Raw genomic sequence first — 21,051 nt, forward strand, 5'->3', positions numbered from 1 at the left:
CTAACTGTGGATGTTGCCAAGCTGTCACTCCGATCGAGACTGGCCAATAGAGACGTGTCTTACATCTTTCGGCGTAGGTCCCGCCCACGAGATTCAGCTCAACAGCAAGCAAAGCTTTTGGATTCGCAAGCAAAACTTTAGGATTCGCAAACAAAGCTTTTTGATTCGCAAACAAAACTTTTGGATTCGCAAACAAAACTTTTGGATTTGCAAACAAAACTTTTGGGTTTGCAAACAAAACTTTTGGATTCCCATTAATATTTTTTGTATCACATTTATTTATCTTGCAATAAAACATTTTTTGATTGCAGTGTCGATAGTTTTGCTCTCAAATCTATTTTTTGATTGCAGTGTGGAAAGTTTTGCTCTCAAACCTATTATTTTTGATTGCATAATAAAGACACAAATCTACCTCCATAATATGAACGGGTTGTGGAAGTTACTCGCTTCCGAAAGCGCAAATAACAAACCTAATTATTCAAAACCATTGACAAAATTGCTGCAAAGCATGTGTCCTGTGATCATTTAATAACTTCAGACCAACACGTAACATTTTGGAAGTCGATTTTATAAAAATGTTATTATAAAATCGAGAGTACTCACATAAAATGTGAGTTTAACGCTTACATCCGATACCAATATAATTTCTCTATATCACTTTAGCCTAATTCGCCGGAATGTGCCTGCCTGCCACAAATGTTAATAGCAATGTAGCATGCTGGCTCCTTGGTATAAGACATTTTACGAAGAACATGTATGGCGAATCAACAAACTCCATACTGGCCACCGCACATTGATTCCAAAACAAGAACTAGTTTTGCATTTCTAACAGGCGCTTTCCCACAAAAATGTTCAGCAGAATCTGTACATTCTGTAAAAAAGTAATTTACAATCAGGATACAATAATTTACCATTAATTTACCAATAAGGGGGCTAACCCTTACCTTATTAAATTATGTGTAAATTAGTAATTGATTAGTTAACTGTAAATCATTTTTCAGTACATTTTTAGTTAATGCTTATAACTGCATTTACTGATGTAATTAATTATTAAATATGACATATTACAATACAGTTTGATCGGCAGCTGTGACCAGAAGTTACTGAGTCTAACCCCTTTGTTCAGTTCACTCCAGGCCATATGGGAATTATACTTACAATGATATGTAAATATTAAAGTAGGGAAAAAGTTGTTACAAACATTCTTTGTACACTCAGGTAGACGGTTATGATGGTTTGATCACCCAGATCTGTATTGTCCTTTAAAAGTACATCTTGTTTATCTAATACTGTCTCTCACAAAGGAGACAATAAATCTAAAGATCTACAACACCTTCTTCTTCTTTGCCACTCGCACGCAACACTTGCGGCCGCAGAAACAGCAACATTTGAGCCCGAGGAAGGCGATAGTCATGACAATAGCAGCCAGTAAGCAGAGAGTGTCCAGGCTATGATACTGAATCCAGTTGAGGTTGTGGGCTGCGGGCCGAAGGTGATCGGCGCCCTGGTGTCTTACGACGAACTCGGTCCAGAACACGGCCAGGTCCAGGGGCTTTACGGCATGGTCCTGATGCACTGACATGAGATTCACCATCTTCTCTTTGTAGCTAGAGGAGGGACGGTTGGGGGAGAGGGGACGGTTGAAAGGCAGTTGAATCCTTCAAATAGTGAAACCAAAATAAATATTGTTTTGCTAAAAGGGAAATAGTTCCAAAACTAAAAGGGGCTGAGTCACGTCTTGTTCTTGTTTCGTTACGGAGATATTCGTAACGGAGCGCATGAAGCTTTCCGAAGGGTATTCTTTTGCAAGGTTTGGGAAGCCTTTTTGAACTAACTACATGTTGTAATTTTTGATTCACAGACTCTATCCCTTCTATGCACTTCATAGATTGCGTGCCATGTTCAGCTTATTCATTCATTCATTTTTTGTTTTATAATAAATATTATGATACATATTTGCAGAAATGTATCAAGAAAAGTGATGTTAACTATTTATGATTGCAAGCAAGGAAATGGGCTGAGTTGGGCAGCAGGATTATGTTTGTTCTGTTTTAGTTTCTTATATTTTCAAATGTCAAATACTAATACAAAATACCGTTGCACTACAATCTGATTTGTGAGGAAAGGTTTGACCCATCCTTCCCTTATAAACTCTTTTTTTGGAGATCATCTATTTATGATACCCCCCCCCCCCCCCCCCCCCCTTATCTTTTCTATGTTTCTTACCTCTTACTATCAGAAAACAGGAAGGATTTAATAGTCTCCCGTACCTTGTATCATTGACGACTTTGTTAATGGCCTCCAGCACTTTTTCGGTGGTAACGTCAAACACGTCGATCACGACTGCCACTCCACGGGCCACCATGTAATCAACGTTGTCCGGCTGGTCCCCAAACAATGGCATCATCACCATGGGAACGCCGTGGCAGATGCCCTCATAGATGCCATGTGAGCCTCCATGAGTGAGGAAGAGTTTAGCCTTGGGATGAGCTGCGTGGAACAGGAGAGGGGGAAGAGGGCAGTCAGGTAACAACGCTATGAAGCCCACTTCAAATACCAAAGAGGGGCAGCTTCAATTGGTTTATTTAAACAAAACAGCAGTTGCAAGATTATAAAATACCTGTATTTAAAAATGTGTCGTCTCCCTGAAAAGAGCCGAGGCTATTGTGCTTATGGACGTATTTTTTTTTTTTTTTTTTTTTTTTTAATGTCAACATACCAACATTTATAACAGCTCAGACTTATCTATTTCGCCTACTATCCTGCACTTTAAAGCAAATCTATACACCTATATCAGTAAGTATTGCAAATATAATAATACGATTTCTAAATATTCAAATGAAATATGTATGTACCTAGGAGATCATTTTGAGGTAGCCACTTCATTATTTTTACATTCTCTGGCACGTCTTCTGGTAAAATACCAGTATGCCTCCAAACCACCTAAAACATAAAGCAACACCAGTTCATCATTAAACCCACCAATCCTTCACCGATTCTCAGATACAACACATGTTGATTGAGAAAAACAAAGGTAGATTTGTTGACCCCACGCTATCAAACATACAAACACAAAAAGCTGGTGCTGATACAAACAAAGTGCTTTAATTTGGGAGTGTACATTTTAGTATCATGGTTAGTTTTTTTTAGGAAAAAGGATCTCTGAGGTAATCTGTGGGCCTTCACTGAAACAGAAAACCAAGGGGGGGGGGGGAGTTCATAGCACAGCTGTTCTCAGCTCCTTATCTTACCCGTTGAGGAATTTTCTTGAAGGCATCTAAGAATGCTATTGTCATATCTGCAGGCATTTTGTCCACCATGGAGCCTAGCGTGAAAACAATGAAACCGTCATCACCGGATCCATCTACAAACTCCTCCAAGTGCTGTTAGAAAAAAATAAGAGTATGGTTAAGGAAGGACACGCATATTCTCAATTAATAAACATAATTTTAGTCGCGCAATATGATGTTGCCATGTTGGGGTTGTTCCTCTAACATCGTAACTAATGTTGTTCCAGAACCATCATTCCAACTAACTGCCCAATTATGTTATTGTGATGTCATAACTTTGCGACCTGGGTAAAAGACCAGAAAACAACTCAGGTGCTCTCTTGTCCAACGCAAAACAGATGTAAGCTATAAAAATAATTCACTTTTAGGAATAGAAATAGATTTACTTTCTAATGGTCAAATGTGTTCCCCTATACATTACACACATACACACATACAATCAAAGACTTATACTTTGATAAATAATTGAAGGTTTCTACAAGTTTTAGTTACAACATTCATGTCTTGTTAACAAAAGCGTTATCAATTTTGTCTCTTCACAAGGCTTATCTTCAAGCAGTTATAGTACAAAGATGGAAATAACAAGGGACTAGTAAACATTAATTGTTATATTAGGACACATCAGCTACTATACCCAAAGTGCAGAGGTTAAGGCCTACAACCATTGTTTTCAGTGCAGGAAGAATGCTTATCCAAACAAACAATGTCCAAAGTCCCTAGCTAGAGGGGCGGGCCTCCTTGCCTCAGATTTCACTCTGGAACGTTCCGCCATGATGATGTCCAGTTAAATCAGTGTTATCGCGCAAACTCCATCAGCAAATAAAAGCTCTCGTGTTTTTTTCCTGCTCCACACTAAATACTTGTACATGTTGTGTAGTAGGTTATTATGCAACCATAGGCTTACTTGCACAGCCTGTTCTAATAAAAAGGTTGATGAAAGTTAAACTTTAAACTACTGTATGGATTTTCAGTTTAGGTTATTAGGTACCGTTAACTCAACCTCCGAACGGTTGAGTACATAGAGGCCTAATTGGTCAAAGTCCAATATATATTAATACCCATGGTGAAAAGTAGGCCTACGTGCTGCATTGCATAACGCTACACAAAGTGGAACTCAATGATAATATGCAGACCGATGTTTAAATCCGCATGCGTGTGCAAACTGGAGCAAAGTGTGCAGTTTTACACTGTTCATGCATATTCCATATATATCAATATAGAAACACCGCAACCGTGTATTCTTCAGTTAAGTGGTGATTTAATAAAGTAGCCTATTCATTTATAGTAGAAATACCAAATTTCTATTATAACCAAATATACTTCTATTTATTGCTTAATATATTTCACTCACCGCTGACAGAGGAGATGGCTTCGCGCAGTTGATGCCTCCAATAAGAACCATGTTGGGCATCATGGGTTTTGGAAAGAGGAAAGCAAAGTCATATCGGAGCAGCCAGATGGCACCGCGGCGGACGAGGTCCTTATAGCTGATGTCCTTTTCCAAATACCTGCTGGCCAGCTCATCAAAGCTGGCATACATGATGCGGCAGCTCACAGACTCAATCCCATACATGACCATGTTTTTAACCCTCTGAGGAAAGGTCATGGTGTCCGAGTGACCGGAATAGAAGCGCGGGACGTAGGAAGGAGGCGAGGGACACTGCGTGCCAATCTCGTCCAAACCACACGGGAGTCCACGCAGAAAATACACGACTGGGACGGAAAGAGTCTCGGCTAGGATAGAGCCGCAAGGCAGGAACGGGTCCGTGAGCACGACGTCGAATCCCTCCAGGCGCAGACGGCCCATCACCTCCTGGTTGTACAGCAGATTCTCGCACCCCTTCACGTGGATGGAGGTGTAGTCGATCAATCTCTGCACATTGACATACGCGTCGGTGATCTTGGGCAGCTTGATGAAGACGTTCTCTTGGAGTTGTTTTAAAACATTTCCCAATTCCTCCTTCGTGTAGGAAACCGGGTAGATCTCATTCCTGCAGCCGACCAATCCCTTGCCCAACGCAGTGGTCTCGGGCTCCAGGAGAACCACGTCGTGGCCCCGGACGATAAGCTCCTTCACCAGGAGTTTCATGCTGAGCCAGTGGCTCCCATCCACGGGCACCACCAGTACTTTCGCCCCAAGGGTTGCTCCCAGTGTGGAGAAACACAGCCATGCTAGAAACCCCAGCTTTGCACTCCTTACCCCGCCGGCCATGCCTCCTCTCTGTAAGGGGACACTCTAACTGCTTCCAACATCTGCTGGTGGGTGTTGTTTATATACAATAAAAAATAATGCAGAGAGGAAAATTGGGAGGAGCCAGAAAGGAAGCGACCAGGTTGTTGAAGGTTTTGACCGTGTTTCTACTTGTTTGGCCAAATCTGGAGGCTCATCAACAAATAAAAGTTGCTCGCAGTGCCATTTAGAGGGACAATAATTGATAGATGTTTTTTTCCTACATTTTTTATCATTATTATATGGAGTGCCGTTTGTAAACTTTTGCTGCTCAAAACACTTCACTTGTTCCATGTTAAGCTCGAGCTTTTTTTTCAGGATTTTGATTTACCAGTTTGATTAAGTATTTAGATTTAGGTTTTTCGATTTATATATAAAGATTTCGATTCATAGACGAATTGGCATTTCGATTTAAGATTTTGATTTATTTAGGCTAAGATTTCAATTTAGATAAAAGTTTAGATTGAGGGGCCGATTTAGATTTAAGATTTAAAATATAATTCTTATATGATAGCCTATGCGTGAGAAAGTGACGTAAAAATGGCATTGCATTTTGGAGGGAAGTAATTCTGCCTTACGCCTGTCGAGTTCTTCTAAAAAAAAAAAAAAAAAAGTTCACAGCTGTTTTTTCGTACAAGGATAGTTCATTCAGCTGGAGTTTTCAGAAGTTTGGCAAGTTGATAACCTTCCAATACAAAACATGAAAAGAAAAAGAGAAGACAAACATACAGTGTTAGCATTAGCCTTCTGCCTTAACAATTTCACGCAAGATTAATATATACTTTTCTTAAACTCTGACCTTTGTCAAAACAATGCCTTTGGTGTTCAAATTAAAACAATAAAAAAAAAAAGAAGGTGTTGGACTGTATCAAAGAAAGCCATTTAATGGTAATCCAAACCCCCCAAAATGCTTCCTGATAAATACCTCAATAACAATGAGACAGAGGTCTGGCAGATGGGAACAGGATGAGTTTGTTTGATCAACACCTCAGGTTCAGTAGGGGTTACATCTTTTGGTGTGAACACACAGTTAAGAGACAGATGATCGGGAGGGAGAGATTATAGGTGACCATGCACTATAACACAGGAGGCGTTCTCTCTGATTTACTCAAAGGTAGATCTTAAAGGGATAACCCTATCCTGAGAGGTGTCGGAAATTCCCTCCGAAATAGCTGGAAAGAATTCAGCTAAAACATGCTCTGACTTGTGGAGATGGACCTACATAACACAAAAGTCTCTGTAGGGTCTGAATGACTTCTCCCAAAACTCACTTCACATCCAACCCTTGGTGGTTTATCACCTAAAACTCCTAACTGAACAAAAAACACTGAACCGTGGGGTACGTTATGCCGTACGTCTCCAAGTCTCTCCAAGACCTATGGATGTCATTATCCAATGGTCAACTTCAGCAGTCCATCAACTCAATAACATACCGCATATGCATGTTTTGCCACCCCCCACTGACGATGGGGATCTTTGAGGTACGGTCAAACTTGTAAATCAAAAGATATGTGAGAGTCCTTCCTCAATGGTGAGTGCTTAATCATCGGCTGATTATCAAGGATTCTTTTGAAATCCATAGAGAAGCCATTTTGAGTTATCAAGTCATGCTACAAATGAATAGATTTAGTTTTAATTACTTTCCATCCCATATACCGTACCGTATAGTTTGTATGTCCCATACCATAGTTTCCATACCATAATTCACTTTATTCATATAAATTCTCAGCAGTATTTTTGTGATCCTCCAAATTGCCCTCAGTAAATATCAAATATATTTTACTTACATTTCTACCAATAGAAATGGAATAGAATTGATCACGGAAATATGATGCTTAATTCAGTCCTATATTTCCACACTTCAAGATTTTTCTACAAATGAGTGGCGACTCTGGAATAATTTAGAAGAATAAAAGAAGAACCAGGCCCCCAACAACCCCGTTGATCTGCCCTCCAAGTGTAGAGTGGCTTTCAAAAGCCGATTGTGCTTTTGGAGTGACTTTCAAAAGCCGAATGTGAAAGAAAGGTGTCGAGGTCACAGCGGACTAACAAAAATGTTTTCTATAGGCTACTCTCCTTCCATCAATGCGTTTGGGTATGGGGAGTGGGGTGACAGAGGGGAAAACAGAGAAGGAAGTTGGAAAGGGAAACGAGTCATCATCTACTCTCATTACATGAACATTATAAGAGGTTTTTCAGGAGTAAACAGAAAAAGCTGTATTCAATTACATTAAAGGGACACTGTGTAAAAAATACTCCCATCTAGTGGTACAATTGTATATTGCATTCAAACTAATAGTGCTCGCTTGTTCAAAAACTACGGTGGGCAGTATGTGCCAAGAAGGTGTGTCATGACATCCAATACTACCTCATCAAGTCATTCGAGTGAGGAGGCTCGTTATTTCAAACACATTTCAAACTGCATTGAATCATTAGTGTAAGCTAATGATGTATGAGTAATTACTCTTCGAGCAAGATAGTGAATTATTTCAGTCATCATTCACGCTGGCTCAGAGTTAAAACGCGTTTGCATTTCCTGTACCACGTAGTGCTTTTTGTCCCTCTCCCTCTCGGCAGTTCATAGACCGGAGGAACATGGAAGCCTCCATGAAGCTTACCCCTCCTATGTAACTACATATTAATTATTCTTAGCTCAGGAGGATAAGTGCGATTTTTGGCAGAGATAATTTTACACCAATGAGGACTTATATATCAATGAATACGTTGATTTGAGGCAATAAATGACTTAAAATATTACACAGTGTCCCTTTAATGTATGCACTAGGACGGTTGCTAACTGCATCATCCATCACTTTTGTGAGGAAATACACAACCCAAAAGTCTCTGACTGTTTCCCCGAAAACTCAATTCACATTTGCTGGTGTATCTTTTTTTGTGCTTTAAAAAACTTTTGCGTGGATTCATGTGGGGGTGTACTCTTTCTTCTGACAACTTGCCAGGTCCTGCTTTAGCACAAAGACACACACACACACACACACACACACACACACACACACACACACACACACACACACACACACACACACACACACACACACACACACACACACACACACACACACACACACACACAGATTATGGATTTAAGTGATGGATTAGGCCTATTTACGTTTTTCATGAACGCGCAATATAAGATAATATGTATTAGTGAGTATTCTCACTTGAACTCGGCTTCCACTGAAACCCTCCACTGATTACGTGCCAGTTAATTGGCTCGAGGCGGGCCAATAAGGAAAGGAAAATAATTAACGTCAAATAAATAAAATAAAAGGCATTTCTACAACTGCAGTTCATATTATTGAACACACGATGGCGTTCAGGTTATATGTTTCCCAACACAGCTTCGTCCACAATATATAATACTACTGTGGTGCAGCATAATGCTTGACCTGCGACTGTGATAATAATGTGGGCAACCTACAATTCGATTGGATTTGGATTCTGCATGGAATTGGTAATTATTTTACAATCGTTGCCTTTGTTTTACTTTTAGAAACATAGTAAATGTTATAAAGTCACCACCCAACCACACCCCCTAACATTAAAAGTTATGGCCAAACAAATATACGGCTTAGACTCTGTTTTGTACCAATGCTGTGTACTCAAGCCAATTATTGCACTGATTATGGAACATTAATATCCCATAATAAGTGCCTACCTACCTAATTTTAAACATGCACTGTGGCACTTCTGGTTGGATGCTAAACTGCATAATCTAGTATTCTACTGCTTGTGCAATGACAATACAGTTTAATCTATTCTAATACAGAACATGAATTATAGGCTTTGTTTTAAATTAAGTGTTACGGTTACGTAAAACAGCCTAATGTTCTATGTGGCGTAAATTGTGCACTCAATTTGCATACAGTGCAAGTGAGGTCAATTAAATGTGTCAAGACTTATGACTATTTGTGCAGAAATTTGTGTACAGAAGTTGATTTCCTCTTGACATCCTTCTCCACATCATATTACATCAAATGATACATTATGGACTTATCTTCTTTATATTAAGATGATTAAACTCTCTTTGTTTTTTTGGCAGATGACGGGTTTTACTCACAGGAAACGTTCCAACCGTAAAAGCTTACACTATGACTGACACGGTGCATCTACAGCCTCCTGTACAGGTGTTTTTCGTCTAGCAGTGAAAGTTGAACAGTTTAGGTTGTAGTCCACCACAACACTGGTTTCCAAACTCCATTGCTTGTTAATATGAAACTGCAACTATCACAATGGTGTACAGAGGCACTCATTATTTCCTGTTGTTGCAGTGGGTTAAATGAAAAGCAAGTCAATGAGTGACAAAAAAAGATTGTCTTATTTGATTGTGTTTTTATTACAATTGTAGAATGACTCAATTTGTATTGTTTTTATTTGGCCTCATATATAATCAACCTAATATGCACCGTCTGAAAGAGTTTCCACACAGAGATCACAAAGGCCTCAGAGACCCCATGAAGTAGTCAGGTGAGGTCCTTCCTAGTCACAGTAGCTTGTTATCAATGTAGACCAATCAGTAGCCTAGTGGCCATTTTAGGCTGTCCAGTTAAACTGTACTGCTCTTTCTATGGGTAACCTAGTGCCTTTTATGAATGTTCAAATCCTTAATACAGGGTATAAAGTAGCTGTTACTCATACAAACGTGGATACTTGGGGTCATCAAATCCACACAATTCAGTAAAAGTGGTAAAATTAAAAGAAAGTCAATGAACAATTGAATTTTCCCACTATAATAATTACGGAAACAAAAAGTAATGCTGGGATATTTCTCAAAAGGTTAAGGTGGGTGACCTAGTCCCTCTTTTTCATCACCTCCTTAATCCACTGCACAAAGGATGGGATCTTCATGAAGACATGTGGATACGTGGGGTCGTCACATTTAACCCGATGAGTGTAAGCAGCTATGCCCTGAGCATCTCTTCCGCATATCAATGGGCCACCGGAATCACCCTGTGTGGAAATGTCCATGTCAATATCTTCACATCACATAATCACAGAAATTACAACCTGCTGGTCCTCCTTCCCAATAAGTGTTTCTGGAACTAAATAAAAAGTATATTAATTTTTTTTATCCAAATACAGTGTAACATAGAGGATTATTGTGGACGATATTACCTGACAGATTCCCCCCTTCTTGCCTGAAGAATGGGTGCATATCATTTGGCTGGAGTTGAAGGAATCAAGCCAAATATTCTTGCACTCATTGACGAATCGCGTCTTCACTGCGGTCTCCCTCAGGACATCCGAGGCTGCTGTACTGGGGAAACGCATGCCCCAGCCAGCTACAGAGCACTTGATGTTGGCAAGGATTCTTTTATCTTTTTTGGGTAGTCCAATGGGCTTAACATACTTATTCAGTATGCTGTTTGTCTTTAACTGTAGAAATAGAGAGGCTGCATAAGCACTTAGTGCGGTCCATAGTGCGAAGTCATAGATAGGTATTACATTTTCGGCCATTGTTGACATTCATTCTTGTCTTATTTATCAGAGGCAATTAAATACGATTTCTTATTAATTGTATGTGGTTATGATGATCATGGGTGGATTATTCGGAGCCCCCTCACCTGGTGCTCACTGTCACTACCATTTCATGTGTTAACTCCTCCTAATTTATCTAACTGAAATGGTTTGCTTGTTGTCATCGGTATCTCTACTGAATACTGCAGAATAATGCAACAGAAAGTTTTACTTTTTGGTTGAAGATATGTGCTTAATATAGCTGCATGTCATGATTTATGAGGGAAAACAACAATTATTCTCGGTAAAAAAACAATGTTTTGAATGGGAAATGAAAAGGTCAAACTTGAATGGCCAATTCAGGTCTGAAATATTCACTGTATAAACAACTTAGTCTGCATGCATGTATGTACAGGATGTGGGTAAATATAGATAAAAAATGCATGATCAAGTATCCATCATGGCACATAGGCCACCTCAGAAGTGACCTCCAACCCCACATGCATATCAGGCCTAAAGTTTAAAAACCCGGTTCAATATGACACAAGATTACCTTGAGAAGCATGACGTCGAAGCCAAAGAGTCCATCCTTATAATTTGGATGCACGTGGTACCTAGCCACTTGGATCCTTTGTTGACTTTTCTCCTCCTTTTTAATGTTGTGGGCTCCGAGCACAGCAGTCAGACCCAATTTGCTGTTGCTTCATAGGGAACGTAGTTAGAGCTTACTTATTTCAGGAATACATTCACAACATTTAGTATGTTTTATAATATATTGACTCAATATATTATGCTCACTTGCAATGTGCTGAGGTGAGCACAAAGTCCTTCCGGACAAGTGCTCCCCCACAGTGATGTTGTCCTTCCTGCTCCAACGATACCATGTATGGTCTGGAGTGCGGCTTGGACTCAGTACCTTCCACTATGCCACTGTCAGAAGCACCTTTTACAACAAAGACATTAAGGTTATTAGGAGAGTGCTGGTTGCATCAGATAGCATCAATGACCCTAAGGGAGCGGCCAGAATTAGTAAAAGAGATTGGCTGTACAAGAAAGAGATAAACTTGTTTCAATATCCTGCCTTTGTCCTTGAAATGTCTTTGAAGTGCGACAAATGGAGGCTGAAGCACATAGAAGAAAATATTTGGTTATATTATGTGCCACACAAGACTTTATGGGGCCCTAAGCAGAATTTTTATTCAGGGCCCCAGTCCGCTGATTTACAGATGAATGTTCCAAGTTTTACAGTACCTAGTGTCCTATATATATTAGGGGTGTAGCGGTACACTGAAGTCACGGTTCGGTTCATGCCTCGGTTCAGACATCACGGTTCAGTACGAGTTCGGTACAATGAAGGGAAAAGAAAAAACAAAAATGCAGGAGGCAATTCTTTTTGATTGAGCATGTCTCAGGTTGTACCACCGAGTGTCATACAGTCTCTCCCCTGAGCTAGCTGCAACAGCCTGAACTGTGTAATCTAAGATGTAAACAGTAAACAATAAGTACCCCATATCATCCCAGACTCCATCCGTAACTTGTAAACAAATTAAGACAATCAGTTATAAAACTGAAAATGCAGCACGTCATATTTATGGATGTGCGAAGTTGCGCATTTCCACCGGAGGGTGTGGGTCGGTTCGGTGCGGCTTGGTGGAGTAGTGAAGGTGCGGTTCGGCGCAGCTCAGTTACGGCTCGCGTTTCGACCGCCGACAGTACCCTTTCACCCCTTGCCCACTGCATCCGTCTGTTGACGGATCTCATTGACTTTGCATGGGGCGATCCCGAAGTGCATCATAGGTCCGTCCGTTCCGTCGGCTCCGACTCTTGCGTTCACGCCTCGTGCCCACTGCACCGTCCGTCAACGGACGTCGGAAGGCGTGGCTGACGGATGGGGAAGCTTTCCAGGGTCGTCAGAGCCCGAGTAGTGTCACAGTGCAGAAATTTGCATACGCGATCTGATTGGATGACGGATCCGTCGCTGCCAAAAAAGTTGACAATTTTCAACTTTTTGATGGCGCCGATGGATCCAATGGAACGGACGGATCCACAATGCATTGCCATCCTTCCCCATTCAAAGTCAATGGGGATCCGTCAAAGGACAGTGCAGTGGGCACGAGGCGTCAGAAGTTGAGAAATGTTTACTTTTCAGGCTGCAACGGATCCGTCAGCCATCAGATCTTGGCTCCGTCGGCAAATACCACTCCTCCATCCGTCTCATGTCCACCGAAGACTTACAAAAACTTGTACATGCCTTTATCCCTAGTAAGCTTGATTACTGCAATGGTCTCCTTACAGGTCTCCCAAAAAAACCTCTAAGGAAACTTCAGCTTGTTCAGAATGCTGCTGCTAGAGTTCTAACAAACACCAACAAATTTGAACATATTACACCAATTCTTAAATCGCTACATTGGCTTCCTGTAGGTCAGAGAATTGTTTTTAAAATCATGTTGCTAACCTGTAAATCCCTGCCTGATATAGGGCCAACATATTTAACTGATATGATTCAACTACATAAGCCTTCTAGACCACTAAGATCTTCTGAGACCAATCTGTTAATTATCCCCAGAGTAAACACGAAACATGGGAAAGCAGGATTTAGTTACTATGCAACAAATAGCTGGAATAAACTCCCTGAGGATTTAAGACTTGCCCCAACTGACGACTTTTAAAACAAGACTGAAGACTTTTTATGTTTGCTTTAGCTTTCTGCTAAATCTTAAATACATTGCACTTTCAAAAAAATGCTTTAAAATGCCTTTTTAACTTTGCCTTTATTTTCTATTTTTCTTTCTAAAATGCTTTTTTAACTTTGCCTTTATTTTCTAATTTACTCAATTCTTGTATATGTTTTCTTTTCTATTATTTTATTTTATTTTATTGTATGACAATGTTTATATGTGAAGCACTTTGAGTCTGCCTTGTGTATGAAAAGTGCTATGTAAATAGAGTTGCCTTGCCAATAATCGATTAAACACAAAATAGGAAAGTTAACAAAAAGCTGAAATCCTACCTGAGAGGCAGCCCAGGCAAAGTATTAGCAGAATTCTGAACACCATGGCAGTGATGTAGTATAACACTTAATTTGTGTGTGTGTGTGCGTTTGTGTTCTTCTACGCTTTGAGTCTGCCGACCAACGCTCCTCCTAATGATGGAAACACACCTTGCAATGCATATCACTCTGAAAACTTTTGAGGGCGTATTGTTTCATGTTGACGAATATCACACCTCACACCTAAGCTGCAGCATGTTCGTTTTGAGACTCATACGAGAAAGGATATCACACCTTGCCTTGCAACTTCTTTCAAGCAGTGCCGGCACAAGACTTAATGGGGCCCTAAGCAGAATTTGTATTGGGGGCTCCCCACCGCTGATTTACAGATGAATATTACAAGTGGTACAGTACCTAGTGGCCTAGTGAATGTGGTGTACTGAAGAGTAATCCAAAAACAAACCAGCAGATAATGCATTTAATGTTAATAAGTTAACAATTTGCAACATGCAATGTAAAATACTCCGAGACACAAAACCAATGACAATACCAAAGGGTTATGTTTCACGTTATTGAATCATTCCAATATGTTATCCTTCCGGGCGGCAGGACGAACTTCAAGACCGAATTTGCAGATTAATCCCTTGAATCAGGAGTAGCGCTACGTCAATCAGTTGGTATAGCAATTTATCTTCTCCTTTTGGCGAAGATATTGTGAGTATATTGCGTGTTGGATTACTGGATCATAAGAGAGTATTCGAGCATAAGCGAGTATTCTCGCCTGAACTCGCTGATTGGCTCCTTGCTGGCCAATACGGAAACTAACAATTAACGTGAAAATAATAAACACCAACAGATAGGATTGAGATCGCAGGGGACTTAATTTAAGTTTAGTTTGTTTTCCAAAAAGGTCTTGGATCCTGTAGGGTTTTTCATTCTGAAATAAACAGAAAAAGCTGGATTCGATTACAATAATGTATGTTCCTAACTAGGACGGTAATGTATGTTCCTAACTAGGACGGTTGCTAACTACACATAGGCATCATCCATCACTTTCGTGAGGAAGTACAAAACACAAAAGTCTCTGTAGGGTCCGAATGTTTCCCCCAAAACTCAATTCACATCCAATTCTTGCTGGTTTATCTTTTTTTGTGCTTTAAAAAACTTAACTATGACACAAAATCTTTGACCATTTTCAAAGAGGTTTTGCGTGGGTTCATGTGAGGGTGTACTCTTTCTTCTGACAACTTGCTAGGTCCTGCTTTTCCACACACAGACACACACACACACACACACACACACACACACACACACACACACACACACACACACACACACACACACACACACACACACACACACACACACACACACACACACACACACACACAGATTATGGATTTAAGTGATGGATTACTTACGTTTTTCATGAACGTGCAATTTAAGATATCCCATACTTGTACAAGTGAGTATTCTCGCTTGAACTCGGCTTCCACTGAGACTCTCCGCTGATTACGTGCCAGTTAATTGGCTCGTTGCTTGCCAATAAGGAAAGGAAAATAATTAACGTAAAAATATTTAATAAAAGGCATTTCTACAACTGCAGTTCATATCATTGAACACACGATGACGCCCTCGACGTTGAGGTAATATGTTTCCCACCACAGCTTCGTCCACAATATATAATACTACTGTGGTGCAGCATAATGCTTGACCTGCGACTGTGATAATAATGTGGGCAACCTACAATTCAATTGGATTTGGATTCTGCATTGAATTGGTAATTATTTTACAATCGTTTTCTTTGTTTTACTTCTAACTTAGTGCATGTTATAAAGTCACCATTACCCAACCATAACCCCAACATCAAAAGTCATGGCCACAGAAATATACGGCATATCCTGACTCTGTTTTGTACCAATGCTGTGTTTTGCACTTATTATGGAATATTAATATTCCATAATAAGTGCCTACCTACCCAAGTTTAATCATGAACTGTTGCACTTCTGGTTGGATGCTAAACTGCATTATATAGTCTACTGCTTGTGCCATGACGATACAGTTTAATCTATTCTAATATAGAACATGAATTATATGCTGTGTTTGAAATTAAGTGTTACGGTTACGTAAAACAGCTTAATGTTCAATGTGGTGTAAATTGTGCACTCAATTTGCATACAGTGCAAGTGAGGTCAATTAAATGTGTCAAGACTTATGACTATTTGTGCAGAAATTTGTGTACAGAAGTTGATTTCCTCTTGACATCCTTCTCCACATCATATTACATCAAATGATACATTATGGACTTATCTTCTTTATATTAAGATGATTAAACTCTCTCTTAGTTTTTTTGGCAGATGACGGGTTTTACTCACAGGAAACGTTCCAACCGTAAAAGCTTACACTATGACTGACACGGTGCATCTACAGCCTCCTGTACAGGTGTTTTTCGTCTAGCAGTGAAAGTTGAACAGTTTAGGTTGTAGTCCACCACAACACTGGTTTCCAAACTCCATTGCTTGTAAATATGAAACTGCAACTATCACCATGTGTGCAGAGGCAATCATTATTTCCAATTGTTGCATCGGGTTAAATGAAAAGCAAGTCAATGAGTGACAAAAAAAAGATTGTCTTATTTGATTGTGTTTTTATGACAATTGTAGAATGACTCAATTTGTATTGTTTTTATGTGGCCTCATATATAATCAACCTAATATGCACCGTCTGAAAGAGTTTCCAGACAGAGATCACAAAGGCCTCAGAGACCCCATGAAGTAGCCAGGTGAGGTCCTTCCTAGTCACAGTAGCTTGTTATCAATGTAGTCCAATCAGTAGCCTAGTGGCCATTTTAGGCTGTCCAGTTACACTGTACTGCTCTTTCTATGGGTAACCTAGTGCCTTTTATGCATGTTCAAATCCTTAATACAGGGTATAAAGTAGCTGTTACTCATGCAAACGTGGATCCTTGGGGTCATCAAATCCACACAATTCAGTAAAAGTGGTAAAATTAAAAGAAAGTCAATGAACAATTGAATTTTCCCACTATAATAATTACAGAAACAAAAAGTAATGCTGGGATATTTCACAAAAGGTTAAGGTGGGTGACCTAGTCCCTTTTTTTCATGACCTCCTTAATCCACTGCACAAAGGATGGGATCTTCATGAAGATATGTGGATACTTTGGGTCGTCACATTTACCCGGCCAAGTGTAAGCAGCTATGCCCTGAGCATCTCTGCCGCATATCAATGGGCCACCGGAATCACCCTGGGTGGAAATGTCCATGTCAATATCTTCACATCACATAATCACAGAAATTACAACCTGCTGGTCCTACTTCCCAATAAGTGTTTCTGGAACTAAATAAAAAGTATATTACATTTTTTTATCCAAATACAGTGTAACATAGAGGATTATTGTGGACGATATTACCTGACAGATTCCCCCCTTCTTGCCTGAAGAATGGGTGCAGATTATTTGGCTGGAGTTGAAGTAACCAGGCCAAATATACTGGCACTCATGGACGAATCGCGTCTTCACTGCGGTCTCCCTCAGGACATCCGAGGCTGCTGTACTGGGCAAACGCATGCCCCAGCCAGCTACAGAGCACTTGATGTTGGCAAGGATTCTTTTATCTTTTTTGGGTAGTCCAATGGGCTTAACATACTTATTCAGTATGCTGTTCGTCTTTAACTGTAGAAATAGAGAGGCTGCATAAGCACTTTGGTCCATAGTGCGAAGTCATAGATCTTTAGGCTTAAAGGTATTACATTTTCGGCCATTGTTGACCTTCATTCTTGTCTTATTCATCAGAGGCAATTAAATACGATTTCTTATTAATTGTATGTGGTTATGATGATCATGGGTGGATTATTCGGAGCCCCCTCACCTGGTGCTCACTGTCACTACCATTTCATGTGTTAACTCCTCCTAATTTATCTAACTGAAATGGTTTGCTTGCTGTCATCGGTATCACTACTGAATACTGCTGAATAATGCAACAGAAAGTTTTACTTTTTGGTTGAAGATATGTGCTTAATATAGCTGCATGTCATGATTTATGAGGGAAAACAACAATTATTCTCGGTAAAAAAACAATGTTTTGAATGGGAAATGAAAAGGTCAAACTTGAATGGCCAATTCAGGTCTGAAATATTCACTGTATAAACAACTTAGTCTGCATGCATGTATGTACAGGATGTGGGTAAATATAGATAAAAAATGCATGATCAAGTATCCATCATGGCACATAGGCCACCTCAGAAGTGACCTCCAACCCCACATGCATATCAGGCCTAAAGTTTAAAAACCCGGTTCAATATGACACAAGATTACCTTGAGAAGCATGACGTCGAAGCCAAAGAGTCCATCCTTATAATTTGGATGCACGTGGTACCTAGCCACTTGGATCCTTTGTTGACTTTTCTCCTCCTTTGTAATGTTGTGGGCTCCGAGCACAGCAGTCAGACCCAATTTGCTGTCGGTTCATAGGGAACGTAGTTAGAGCTTACTTATTTCAGGAATACATTCACAACATTTAGTATGTTTTATAATATATTGACTCAATATATTATGCTCACTTGCAATGTGCTGAGGTGAGCACAAAGTCCTTCCGGACAAGTGCTCCCCCACAGTGATGTTTTCCTTCCTGCTGCTGCAACGATACCATGTATGGTCTGGAGTGCGGCTTGGACTCAGTACCTTCCACTATGCCACTGTCAGAAGCACCTTTTACAACAAAGACATTAAGGTTATTAGGAGAGTGCTGGTTGCATCAGATAGCATCAATGACCCTAAGGGAGCGGCCAGAATTAGTAAAAGAGATTGGCTGTACAAGAAAGAGATAAACTTGTTTCAATATCCTGCCTTTGTCCTTGAAATGTCTTTGAAGTGCGACAAATGGAGGCTGAAGCACATAGAAGAAAATATTTGGTTATATTATGTGCCACACAAGACTTTATGGGGCCCTAAGCAGAATTTTTATTCAGGGCCCCAGTCCGCTGATTTACAGATGAATGTTCCAAGTTTTACAGTACCTAGTGTCCTATATATATTAGGGGTGTAGCGGTACACTGAAGTCACGGTTCGGTTCATGCCTCGGTTCAGACATCACGGTTCAGTACGAGTTCGGTACAATGAAGGGAAAAGAAAAAACAAAAATGCAGGAGGCAATTCTTTTTGATTGAGCATGTCTCAGGTTGTACCACCGAGTGTCATACAGTCTCTCCCCTGAGCTAGCTGCAACAGCCTGAACTGTGTAATCTAAGATGTAAACAGTAAACAATAAGTACCCCATATCATCCCAGACTCCATCCGTAACTTGTAAACAAATTAAGACAATCAGTTATAAAACTGAAAATGCAGCACGTCATATTTATGGATGTGCGAAGTTGCGCATTTCCACCGGAGGGTGTGGGTCGGTTCGGTGCGGCTTGGTGGAGTAGTGAAGGTGCGGTTCGGCGCAGCTCAGTTACGGCTCGCGTTTCGACCGCCGACAGTACCCTTTCACCCCTTGCCCACTGCATCCGTCTGTTGACGGATCTCATTGACTTTGCATGGGGCGATCCCGAAGTGCATCATAGGTCCGTCCGTTCCGTCGGCTCCGACTCTTGCGTTCACGCCTCGTGCCCACTGCACCGTCCGTCAACGGACGTCGGAAGGCGTGGCTGACGGATGGGGAAGCTTTCCAGGGTCGTCAGAGCCCGAGTAGTGTCACAGTGCAGAAATTTGCATACGCGATCTGATTGGATGACGGATCCGTCGCTGCCAAAAAAGTTGACAATTTTCAACTTTTTGATGGCGCCGATGGATCCAATGGAACGGACGGATCCACAATGCATTGCCATCCTTCCCCATTCAAAGTCAATGGGGATCCGTCAAAGGACAGTGCAGTGGGCACGAGGCGTCAGAAGTTGAGAAATGTTTACTTTTCAGGCTGCAACGGATCCGTCAGCCATCAGATCTTGGCTCCGTCGGCAAATACCACTCCTCCATCCGTCTCATGTCCACCGAAGACTTACAAAAACTTGTACATGCCTTTATCCCTAGTAAGCTTGATTACTGCAATGGTCTCCTTACAGGTCTCCCAAAAAAACCTCTAAGGAAACTTCAGCTTGTTCAGAATGCTGCTGCTAGAGTTCTAACAAACACCAACAAATTTGAACATATTACACCAATTCTTAAATCGCTACATTGGCTTCCTGTAGGTCAGAGAATTGTTTTTAAAATCATGTTGCTAACCTGTAAATCCCTACCTGATATAGGGCCAACATATTTAACTGATATGATTCAACTACATAAGCCTTCTAGACCACTAAGATCTTCTGAGACCAATCTGTTAATTATCCCCAGAGTAAACACGAAACATGGGAAAGCAGGATTTAGTTACTATGCAACAAATAGCTGGAATAAACTCCCTGAGGATTTAAGACTTGCCCCAACTGACGACTTTTAAAACAAGACTGAAGACTTTTTATGTTTGCTTAAGCTTTCTGCTAAATCTTAAATACATTGCACTTTCAAAAAAATGCTTTAAAATGCCTTTTTAACTTTGCCTTTATTTTCTATTTTTCTTTCTAAAATGCTTTTTTAACTTTGCCTTTATTTTCTAATTTACTCAATTCTTGTATATGTTTTCTTTTCTATTATTTTATTTTATTGTATGACAATGTTTATATGTGAAGCACTTTGAGTCTGCCTTGTGTATGAAAAGTGCTATGTAAATAGAGTTGCCTTGCCTTGCCAATAATCGATTAAACACAAAATAGGAAAGTTAACAAAAAGCTGAAATCCTACCTGAGAGGCAGCCCAGGCAAAGTATTAGCAGAATTCTGAACACCATGGCAGTGATGTAGTATAACACTTAATTTGTGTGTGTGTGTGCGTTTGTGTTCTTCTACGCTTTGAGTCTGCCGACCAACGCTCCTCCTAATGATGGAAACACACCTTGCAATGCATATCACTCTGAAAACTTTTGAACTTTTGACCTCACACCTAAGCTGCAGCATGTTCGTTTTGAGACTCATACGAGAAAGGATATCACACCTTGCCTTGCAACTTCTTTCAA

The 21,051-nt window shown here is 40.3% G+C and overlaps 3 protein-coding genes across 4 annotated transcripts; all 3 read right to left on the bottom strand.

Annotated features, from left to right (window-relative positions):
• Nucleotides 1–509: 509 nt before the first annotated feature.
• On the bottom strand, nucleotides 510–5,663 carry LOC115532929 (UDP-glucuronosyltransferase). Its single transcript, XM_030343019.1, has 5 exons — nucleotides 4,642–5,663; nucleotides 3,252–3,383; nucleotides 2,856–2,943; nucleotides 2,271–2,490; nucleotides 510–1,607 (listed from the first exon to the last, which is right to left on the bottom strand). The coding sequence occupies exons 1-5, from the start codon at nucleotides 5,500–5,502 to the stop codon at nucleotides 1,325–1,327; spliced, it is 1,584 nt and encodes a 527-aa protein (XP_030198879.1). The 5' UTR covers nucleotides 5,503–5,663; the 3' UTR covers nucleotides 510–1,324.
• Nucleotides 5,664–9,853: 4,190 nt separating this feature from the next.
• On the bottom strand, nucleotides 9,854–14,171 carry LOC115532977 (granzyme B(G,H)). 2 transcript variants are annotated; one of them, XM_030343109.1, is made up of 5 exons: nucleotides 14,009–14,171; nucleotides 11,797–11,941; nucleotides 11,552–11,693; nucleotides 10,657–10,917; nucleotides 9,854–10,491 (listed from the first exon to the last, which is right to left on the bottom strand). In XM_030343109.1, the coding sequence occupies exons 1-5, from the start codon at nucleotides 14,052–14,054 to the stop codon at nucleotides 10,333–10,335; spliced, it is 753 nt and encodes a 250-aa protein (XP_030198969.1). In that variant the 5' UTR covers nucleotides 14,055–14,171; the 3' UTR covers nucleotides 9,854–10,332. The 2 variants fall into 2 exon arrangements, with proteins under 2 accessions (XP_030198969.1, XP_030198968.1); XM_030343108.1 differs by having other exon boundaries at nucleotides 11,552–11,699; nucleotides 14,009–14,164.
• A 1,379-nt stretch (nucleotides 14,172–15,550) lies between these two features.
• Nucleotides 15,551–20,938, bottom strand: LOC115532978 (mast cell protease 1A-like). Its single transcript, XM_030343110.1, has 5 exons — nucleotides 20,781–20,938; nucleotides 18,566–18,713; nucleotides 18,321–18,462; nucleotides 17,418–17,678; nucleotides 15,551–17,252 (listed from the first exon to the last, which is right to left on the bottom strand). Exons 1-5 carry the CDS (start codon nucleotides 20,824–20,826, stop codon nucleotides 17,094–17,096), a joined length of 756 nt encoding a protein of 251 aa, XP_030198970.1. The 5' UTR covers nucleotides 20,827–20,938; the 3' UTR covers nucleotides 15,551–17,093.
• Between the last annotated feature and the right edge of the window lie 113 nt (nucleotides 20,939–21,051).

Source organism: Gadus morhua, chromosome 20 (assembly GCF_902167405.1).
Source record: "Gadus morhua chromosome 20, gadMor3.0, whole genome shotgun sequence".
NCBI lineage: Eukaryota > Metazoa > Chordata > Actinopteri > Gadiformes > Gadidae > Gadus > Gadus morhua.